The sequence below is a fragment of the Populus nigra genome, chromosome 12 (assembly GCF_951802175.1).
Source record: "Populus nigra chromosome 12, ddPopNigr1.1, whole genome shotgun sequence".
NCBI lineage: Eukaryota > Viridiplantae > Streptophyta > Magnoliopsida > Malpighiales > Salicaceae > Populus > Populus nigra.
The window spans coordinates 520864-531251 of record NC_084863.1 but is presented as its reverse complement, the minus strand read 5'-3'; the positions used below and the strand labels follow the sequence as shown (position 1 = coordinate 531251).

General features: G+C 36.3%; 1 protein-coding gene and 1 pseudogene across 1 annotated transcript; both read left to right on the top strand.

Moving 5' to 3' along the window:
* The first annotated feature begins 323 nt into the window (after positions 1–323).
* Positions 324–5577, top strand: LOC133670098 (importin subunit alpha-4-like). Its single transcript, XM_062090557.1, has 10 exons — positions 324–777; positions 2074–2170; positions 2268–2359; positions 2457–2588; positions 2888–3073; positions 3245–3408; positions 3564–3642; positions 3932–4060; positions 4364–4491; positions 4921–5577. The coding sequence occupies exons 1-10, from the start codon at positions 553–555 to the stop codon at positions 5300–5302; spliced, it is 1614 nt and encodes a 537-aa protein (XP_061946541.1). The 5' UTR covers positions 324–552; the 3' UTR covers positions 5303–5577.
* A 992-nt stretch (positions 5578–6569) lies between these two features.
* Positions 6570–10211, top strand: LOC133669844 (rhodanese-like domain-containing protein 6; annotated as a pseudogene).
* The last annotated feature ends 177 nt before the right edge of the window (positions 10212–10388 follow it).

The window sequence follows — 10388 nt, the reverse complement described above, 5'->3', positions numbered from 1 at the left end:
ATAAAAAAATAATATTGAAATAACAAAAAAATATCTAGTTAGAGACCAAGACATAAAATAAATATACTTCTAGCAATATTTTAAAGTAAATTTTAATAATTTCAGAATCAATACGAAAGAGCAAACTTGTCACATGCACATGGGGCATTCAAAGATTATTCAAAGGTTTATATGAGTTTTATAATTGGTTAGTTTTCTTGATTATTAAGGGGAAAAAAGGACAAAAATTGATATAAAAAGAAGAAGAAAGGCACTATCAAGACCAAGAGGCTCAAGCATAGCCTATCCTTGTCATTAAGAAGCAAAGGCCCAAAACTTCAAAAAAGCACAGGAATAGCATAAAGTGCAGAACCTGGCAGACACTTGGTACAGCCCAAGAAACCAAAAGCAAGACAAGCTCCAAAATCCACAGCCATCACAACACCATCGCACCATCTTACTTTCAAAACAAATACATTGGCATTCGCTTATTGACCCTTTCTCTTACGTTCTCTATTCTTGACATTTCGTCGAACACAAAACGTCAATCTCTCTGTTACCCTAAAAACAACAATGTCGCTGCGACCAGGTACACGAACAGAGGTGAGGAAGAAGTCGTACAAGACTGGAGTGGATGCAGATGAAGCAAGAAGGAGGAGAGAGGACAATTTACTGGAGATCAGAAAGAATAAAAGAGAAGACAATCTTTTGAAGAAAAGAAGAGAAGGTCTTTTGTTTCAGTCTCAAAGTCAGCCTTTGCTTGATGCTGCTCAACATGCTGCCAATATCGAAAAAAAGGTACTTTTTGAAATACCCATTTTGTTATTCTTTTTACTTTCGTTAGTTTTTGTGGGTTCTTGATTTCTCTTTTAAACTTGGAAAGTTGAATCTTTGGTGGGTTTAATGTGTAATATGAAATGGATAATGACAGCCCTTTCGAGTTTTCTGCTCGTTGTGATTGCTTTGTGGGGTTATTTTTATTTTAAAGAAAATTGATTTTGAATGGTTTTTGTGAAGTTAGAAACTTGAATCTGAAGTGGGTTTTAGTGTATAATGAGTAATTAATTACTTGGCTTAGTTTTTGGGAATTTTATGAATTACAGAACTGAAAGATCTATTGAATAAGATTATTTTTTTGGACGGGGTTAATTATAGTGCTTTGTGGTCATAGAATTCCATCGCAAAAAAATGAATAGGAGACTCATTTCTCTGTGTTAAATGTTTTTGATGGATGAGAACTGCGGGGGGAATAGGATTTAGAGTTTTGAACATTATTTTAATTGAAGCTGGAATCTCTACAGAAATAAATCTTGGGTCTTATTTGAGTTCTCTTTTCAAGTGAGATATGTTGTAAAATTAGGTAACTAAAGATGGATGATATTATGAAGAAGAGAGATGGGATTTTGCTCAAAGGAGGGCATCCATGTCACCCTTCCTTAAGTAATTGAATTGGATTTATTTTTGTTTTGATTTCTGAGATGGGAATGGTATTTGATTGATGAGTTTGTTTAATCTCAGTTTGTTGAAATCATAATTTTGAACATATAGCACGGTGATAGGTTAATTAGAATTTGGATTTCAACTCAACTACCTAGCCCATGCTCCCCCCCCCCCCCCCCCCCCCCATGCTGATGAGAGAGGGGTTTTTTCTGGGATAACAATTGGTTGATTTGGCTAAGACCCGTGGATTCACAAGTTAATCTATTATGGTGTTTATGTAGTCGAGGGTTTTGTTTTTGTTCCATTATGTAATGCCATGACAATTTGGGTTTATGTGAGATTAGTTTCTTTAATGCCTTAGATACACCATTAGTCTTTCCTAGAAGCTCCCAATTTTATCTTCTTATATTCAAAACTGTTTTAGTTCTTTCCTGGCCTCTGCTGCCACTGGAAAATGTCCTCCTCATCTCCAAGCCTTTAATTTATCAATTTATTTTATCATTGTTTGCCATTTTTCTTCTTTCTTAATATAGAAATCTGCCCATTCATAAAAAAATAAGTATTAAAATTTAAATTTAGCCTTTGGTTTTCCTTTTCATGCTAGCCAATCAAAGATTTGATGTTTTGTGTCTAATTGTTTGTGTTGTTTGACAGTTGGAGAGTCTTCCGATGATGGTCCAAGGAGTGTGGTCTGATGATCCTTCCTTACAGTTGGAAGCAACTACTCAGTTTAGAAAGCTTTTATCTATTGGTATGTATAGGACTTATATACAGAACATACTATTCATGAAGCAATGCACCTGCTTGATCCTGACACACCTTTACTTATTTTCCACATCACTGAGCAGAGCGCAGTCCTCCTATAGATGATGTAATCAAAGCAGGTGTGGTCCCGCGGTTTGTGGAATTCCTTGGAAGGCACGATCTGCCTCAACTACAAGTAGGATTGTCTGCACCAATCCTCTTTTTTCTTCAAGAAAAATAACTTGTTTGAAGATTACTAATCTTGCAAGAATTGACTTTGTTTTCATGTGCAGTTTGAGGCTGCGTGGGCTTTGACTAATGTTGCTTCTGGAACATCAGAGCATACGCGAGTTGTCATTGACCATGGTGCTGTTCCTATGTTTGTGCAGCTTCTTAGTTCTGGAAGTGATGATGTCAGAGAGCAGGTTCGCACTTGCTTCATCTATTGTGAACTTCTTTTGTTGCTTTACGGTGTTTTTGGACAATATTTTTTGGCTTTCAAGATAAACTTTAAACAGCAATACCTCTGTCGCAATTTGCTTATCAAGGCAGCATAAATGGCTTGTATTCTAACATTTCTCAACCCCTCACTGAAATATGCTGAATTTTCCATTCATTGCTCTTTCTTTTGCATTCCTAGCTTGACCATATTTCTATCCAGGGTAGCTCTTTTCATGTGCCTTTGAAAATATACTGAATTATACCCTTACTGTTTCTTGATTAGGCGGTATGGGCCTTGGGCAATGTTGCGGGTGACTCCCCAAGTTGCAGGGATCTTGTTCTTGGTCATGGTGCTCTGATGCCATTGCTAGCTCAGCTAAATGAGAATTCAAAATTATCCATGCTTAGGAATGCTACCTGGACATTATCCAATTTTTGTCGTGGCAAGCCACCAACACCATTTGATCAGGTAGGAACTGGGAGATAACTATAGTTTCTGTTGATTTGCTAGAAAACCTAAAATATAGTCTTTTCAAATAGTAATATTTTTTTTAAATGTATTCACTTCGTTTGTGGCTCCATATGGTTGAATGGCTGATTATGTACTGCAGTTATAATGTTCATTCTTGGATTCTATCAGGTGAAGCCTGCTTTGCCAGTTCTCCAGCAACTTATCCACTTGAATGATGAAGAAGTCTTAACAGATGCATGCTGGGCACTCTCCTATCTTTCAGATGGTCAAAACGACAAAATTCAGGCTGTGATTGATGCTGGTGTCTGTCGACGTCTGGTGGAGCTTCTTCTGTAAGTTTCTGTATCACTATGCACTTCTTTGTACCATATTATTTAGCATAGTTGATTTTCTGCAATCAAGCCAACCTCCTTTATCCGCACTGTTTGTATTTTGTTCAGTTTTTATGGCAGTTTGACTAGCTGTGCTGACTATATGTTTCTTTTAGTCATCCATCACCTACAGTTCTTATTCCTGCCCTTCGAACAGTTGGAAACATTGTTACAGGCGATGACGGTCAGACTCAGGTGCTTCCCATATTGTGTACTATTTCGTTTCTGTAGGCCTGATAGCTTATTCTCGATGTAACACTATCAACCTTGTAGAATTTGACTAAATTTGGGAATGCCAGTTTTATTGCTTTTGTCCTTTAAAATTGTTTTAGATACTAATTTCATGTAACTAGGCTTGTATAATTGAAATGATTACTTGAATTCTCTCTTTTGCATGCTAATGTGTGCATGCATATTTCCAATGAAAATGTTGTGCTTTCTTTCCTTTGATCATTCTTTAAATTGTTGTTTTTTTCCTTTTCAGTTTGTAATTGACAATCAAGTCCTCCCTTGTCTCCACCAACTTCTCTTGCAAAATCACAAAAAAAGTATCAAGAAAGAAGCGTGTTGGACAATCTCTAATATCACAGCTGGAAATAGAACTCAAATACAGGTAATCATTACTTTGAAATTTGTGCTTCAGATGAACTGGATTTGGAGCAATGGACCATGCACCTGTCCTGTTTTTATAATTTCAATTACTAAAGAAATGATAAATGAACTACTTTTTGTACTGGTATAAAGTTTCAATATGTACCTACCTGTAGGGGAGGGGGGAGCAAGAGGTTTTTTTTTTTTTTTTTTTGTGTGGGATAGATGCCTATAATGTAGCTGGGGAAAGCCCGGTTCCTTCCTTTGTGAAAGATGCTTCTTGTTACTCAAAGCATGCATTTTGGTTGTGTTTCTGTTAAAACAGGCTGTTATTGAGGCCAATATTATTCTCCCTCTTGTAAACCTTCTGCAACATGCGGAGTTTGACATTAAGAAGGAGGCTGCCTGGGCTATCTCAAACGCCACCTCTGCAGGCTCTCATGAACAAATTCAGTATGTTTCCTCTTTTTTCTAGTCTAAATAGTTTATGCTTGTCTACAGACAAATGCAGATATAAACTAATTGGTTGGCTCATATTGTGTTGTTTTATGCTGGAGCATTTCCCAAATGAATGTGTAGAAAAAAAAAAGTTCATGTTTTGAAAATATCATGTGGCTGGTGATCTGAAAATATAATTTTTTTAGTTGAAAAATTAAGTAGAAGTCAGTTAAAAGTTTATGGTCTCCTAATCATAAACAGTTGTGGTTTGACTCTAAACTTGTATTTTGCATCAACAGTACATTGTGATTTGTTAAAAAAAAAGGTATATTGTGAGATCTAACCTCTCCACTTCACTGTATCCATGTGATAGACTTTCTTATATTTTGCAGTATAATGCTTATAAGCCAAACCTGAACATGGCATGATCTATTATTCTTGCAGATTTCTGGTGAGCCAGGGTTGCATTAAACCACTGTGTGATCTTCTTATCTGCCCAGACCCCAGGATCGTGACGGTCTGCCTTGAGGGGCTGGAGAACATCCTTAAGGTGGGTGAGGCTGACAAGGAAATGGGCTTAAATGGTGGAGTTAATCTGTATGCGCAAATGGTTGATGAATGTGATGGATTGGATAAGATTGAGAATCTGCAAACTCACGACAACAATGAGATTTATGAAAAGGCAGTGAAGATTTTGGAGAGATACTGGGCTGAGGAAGAAGATGGAGAACCGATTGTCCAAGATGGCGGGGATGGAAATCAGCAAGGTTTTGCTTTTGGAACTAACCAGCCTAGTGTTCCCCAAGGTGGCTTCAAGTTTGGGTGAATATGTTTTGTTACCTTCCTAGGTTTTTTCACTTGCATTGAAATTTTCGACTCTATATGTTTGCTGCTGCCAATGTCAGAATTTTTGGTCTGGCACATAGGGTTTCATTCATCGATGGAAATTGTCAAAAATGTTACAACCTTAGGACTCCATCTTGGAATTTGACCAGTTGAATTGTAAAACTATATGTCATAGGAAAAGTGATCTTTGTGATTGTCTTGATATGGAATCAGCATTTTGCGATTGATATAATGGATTCTTAGACATTGAGACCATCCATTTGCTCTTGGATGAAGCCACAAAAATTTTAGCTCTAACGGATCCATGCATCCTTCTAACCTGCGTTTGGAATGGATTGCATGTTTGAGTGTGGTTCAGAGATCTTGTCTGGCTCGTGACCTGCTTCAAGTCTTATATGTGGATTATTGGGGTCGCTTGGGTTAGGTCAATGGGCTTCTCTATTGAGCTGGGTTGGGTTTGTAGAACAGAGCCTGTTTCTTTTTTTTTTGGTTTTTTAAGTCTTTGAAAAAATTTGAATTTTTTGTTTCAAATTAAGTTTTTTTAGTGTTTTTATATCATATATTAAAAATAATTTAAAAAAATAAAAAAATATTATTTCAATATAGTTTTAAATAAAAATATTTTAAAAAATAATTATTTTCACATTAGCCAATTAGCTTCAGATATATAAAGGTTATGTTTGTGTTCAAGGCAAACAATGTCTAAACAGCTGTGGTATATAAGTTGGAAGTATTGAGGCATGCAACATGGCTACGTTTATCATTTAATAAGAAATGCGTGTTTGGTATAATATTTTTTAAAAATATATTAATTTTTTTATATAAATACATCAATTTAATTAAATACACTTTAATAATTTTTCAACATAAATATACTCTTGAAAAACATACAAAAGAAAAAACTATGACTCTCAAACGGGACCTAAACCAGTCAGGTCACCAACATACTGAAAATCCTCGGTTGGATTGTTTCTGATAACATATTTGCTTAAGATTTTTCTCAATTGGGTCCCTGACTTATGGATGAGAGTAGAAATATTTGTCGAAAGAGGACATGGTGAGGATTTATGAATATATTGGAGACCCAATTGGTAAAATATATTGTCTGCGACTCTGTGTACCCATTTGAGAAAATAATTATACATTGGGGACTGATAATAGATTTTCCCAAAAATAAAGAGTCCACTTCTAAAAAATTAAGGGTAGGCCCTTTACACTGTAGTGGTTCAGACCTGCATAGCCCAACAATGGCAGACAACAGCAAGAATCAACAAGACAGAGGCAAAGAAGAGCAAGAACAGTATGGTGTCCTTCTTTACCACAAATAAACAGAAATCGCTTATCTCAATTCACTCCTGTCCTTCTACAACTCCAACTGCACCTCCCTCTCTCTCGTTGGCCTTGTCCGCCTCTCTCCATGGTGTTAATGTCACTGGACTGCACTCGACTCAATAAGCCCATCTTCATTTTACATCTCAAAGTTTGAATCTTTTTGGTCATTAAATTTTTGGGTTCCCTTTGTTTTCTTCAATCAAATCACAATCTCATTGGAAAGTTTGAAACTTTTTGCTTTTTAGAATTTTGGGTTAGCATTTTAAGTTCAATTATGGTAAAATTTGGAACTTTTTGCGTATAAGAATATTGGAATTCTTTTTTTTTCTTTGCTTTAAGGTTGGTGGCAAGTTTTCTTCATTGTAGAAGAATATTGAAGCAGTGAAAGCTTTTAGTTTATTTGAAGGGACTGATTTCGAGCTTGCTTCTTGTCATTTTCCACTGAATGATAAGGTTGCTCATGAATGTGGCTTCACTTTCCATTCGAATTGTCAAGGTATGAATCTGTCTTATTAACCTTTGGTTTCTATTCGTATCATTGTTTTTGAGCTATCTGGTATTGGATAAGTTTTTTTTGTATTTTATTGCGTTTTGGTGTGGCTGGGAATTGGTTACTTTCAGTCCTTACCCTCTTGCGAAAGCACCTGATGTTTCAAATGCTGGTAGGCATTTGTCCGCTGCTGAGTTCCATTCTGTTCTTCAAAATGCTGGTGAGTTGTGATTTCCTTTTTGGTTTGCTTTCATTTTATTGGCTATGTTTATTCTTGTTTGTTATATTTTGTTCTCTAAATTTGGTGGTGGTGTTTTTTTATATAGGGAATGGATGAATGGTAATGGTATGAGTTGGGCGATTTTGCATATGTTTCTCAGGGAAGCTTGGAGATAAAGAAAGTGTAGCTGATGATAAAGGTCTTCTTTTATTAGATGCAAGAAATTTGTATTAGACAAGAATTGGGAAGTTTGACTCGCCAAATGTGGACACTTTGGATCCAGGAATCAGGCAGTATAGTGATCTGCCATCCTGGATAGATGATAATTCTGAAAAATTGCGAGGAAAGAAAGTCCTGATGTAAGTGCTTGTTCCAAAATTGACATTTTTGGGTGTTTTCTTCAATTTCACTTTCTATTTCCCTTCCGATTTGAAAAATCATGATCTCATGATTGAAATTCTATGCAATTATTACTTCAACACGCTCATTGTTCCACTCTTGTCTTAACATGTTCTGGTGTTGTATAGGTATTGCACTGGAGGAATCAGGTGTGAGATGGCATTGGCCTATATTGGGTTGAAGGTGCTGGATTTGAAAATGTATTTCAGGTAAGCTCTGGCATTCAGCTAGCTAGTGTTGCATTTACCTTGATCATAAGACCCCGAAGAAGTTAGGTCTTGATTGTTGATTGTGATAACAATATATTTTGCAATGCTTGCTTTGTTGCAGTTGTTTGGTGGAATACGGTGTTATTTAGAACAATTTCCTGATGGTGGTTTTCAAAAGGAAATAGTTTTGTTTTTGATCACCAGTATGATTCCTTAGAGTAACCATGGCTCTATTGAATTTAAAGTTTTTACCTTTTCCTTCGGTGAATGCATAATGATCTGGCTTTTGTTGAACTTTCTGGTGATCAATAAAAAAAAAAAAAAGGAACTTTCATGTCAGTTTTGCCCAGTAATTTTGTTTGGTGACTTTAGGATTTTCTGTTAGGAGCTCAGATACAAATATCTTGGGAACCTGCCTTCTCCATGGCTTGTTCTTTGACTCTTCACGATGTGTATGCTCATGTTGTAGAATGCTAGTTTTTGTCTGTGATTGTTGTCGGGTAAAGTATTGATGACTAGAATCCTTCTGCTGTTGAATGTTAAGATGTTTGACCATTTAAGCATGTCATCCCTATCATAGTTTAGCTAGCTTCATCTTTCCCAGTGAATAATCCAAGAACGCTAAGCGATGCTTCTGAACTTTTATCTAAAGGGAAACTGAAAATAATTGCTATTCAGATTTTCTTTTTGCCTTCTAAAAACAATCATTGCCTGATTTCTATGTAGTTTGATGAACTATTTATTCTCTTCAATTCCACTTATAGGTTTCAGTATTTTGTGGTTCTTATTTGTTAATTTGTGGGTGAGCAGAAGGAGGAAGCTGTTTTTGTTTGTGAGCTATGCCTGAAACATGGAAAGGGAGTTGAGTCAATTGTTGCTGAAAATGGCGAACAACTAGATATATTGCCACAATTTGAACTCAAAACCATTTCCTCAAATACTATCCTCTTGCCTCAACTGCTTGGGGGACTGGTTAAGGTCTGTCTCCTTATCACTTGGGTCCTTCTGGTTCCATGTTTACCATGTTAACACAGTAAAATGCTAGTTCTCTGTGCTAATAGTGAACATCCCTCTCTCTTTTTGTCCTGTTACAACGTTACATTTTGTTTTCTTCTTCGTGAACTTTGGTCTGAATGTAATTCTTCATCCAATAAAGCAGGTGCTAGGCCTCCAATAAAGCTAAGAATCTTGTGCATGCATGGGTTTCGGCAGAATGCCTCTGGTTTTAGAAGAACTGCATCATTAGCCAAGAAACTTAAAGGCATTGTTGAGCTCATCTTTGTTGATGCACTCCATGAGCTGCCATTCATATACCTGCCTGTTTTCTCTGAACTGGAGTGCAGTGATGAATCGTCACTTTCATCACAGCAATTTCTTCCCTCAACAGAAACTTGCAGGGGCAAGTTAGCTCGGTTGATCGCACCTGATTGCAAAGGAAGGAGTGTCACTGATTGGAAAAAGGCAGACAGTCCATTTGATCCCCTCCGGTATCAGCAGCAAACTGAAGGGTTTAATGTATAACCATCATATTTGAAGACAGTATTCTCTCAGGATGGGCCATTTGACGGGATACTGGGATTTTCATGAGGAGCAGCAATGGCTACTTTACTTTGTTCACAAAAAAGAGAGGCTAAAGGTTGACATTGATTTCAGATTTGCAATTTTGTGTGCTGGGTTTGCTCTTCCACTAGCAGAGATCAATCGCAGATCAATCAACTGCCCTTCGCTCCATATATTTGGTAGTGTTCCAGGCAAGGACAGGCAGATTGAAAACAAAACCAGCAGAGAACTTGCTTCCTTATTTGAAGATGGCTGCTCAGTTATTATTGAGATTGAGCATGATTGTGGTCATATCATTCCTACCTGGAGTCCATACACTGATGAGATTAAAGGCTTTCTTCAACGCTTTCTCTAATGCGATTAACAACCCTTTGTAAACCAATATTGGTACTTCAAGATGGCTTCTCAGTTATATTACTGAGCATGATACAATTACTGATTACACCATCTTTCTAAATTCGATTTTAGAAAGATGGCTTCTGCTTTTGTGCTTCAGCTCACTAAGTTTCTGGAGGATGTTTACTACTGGCCACTACAATTCATTTCAACTTATTTTTTTCAGTGTCAATCACTTGATTATAATACATTTCATGTCATTGTCAAGAGACTAATAAGTTTGACTTAAAGTCAAGTGTAAAGTTCACCTTCTGAGGAGTATATTACTGTGAAATTTCAACAACCAACAGCTTTTCATTTTCATTTGCACTGTCTTGATTAAATATCCACTTTACCAAATATAACCTGATAAATTATAATCTTGATTAAATATTTTTTTAATTTCGATTTAAATTTGAACTTGAAATTTAAATAATATCTTAAATATCGATTAATCAATAAATTCTCATTCTCCAATATT

Excerpts from the sequence above, each read along its gene's own strand:
- LOC133670098 (XM_062090557.1), top strand. The coding sequence starts at position 553 with ATGTCGCTGCGACCAGGTACACGAACAGAGGTGAGGAAGAAGTCGTAC. Across the intron at positions 778-2,073 it reads CTGCCAATATCGAAAAAAAG|TTGGAGAGTCTTCCGATGAT; the intron begins GTACTTTTTGAA and ends GTTGTTTGACAG. Across the intron at positions 4,492-4,920 it reads GGCTCTCATGAACAAATTCA|ATTTCTGGTGAGCCAGGGTT; the intron begins GTATGTTTCCTC and ends TTATTCTTGCAG.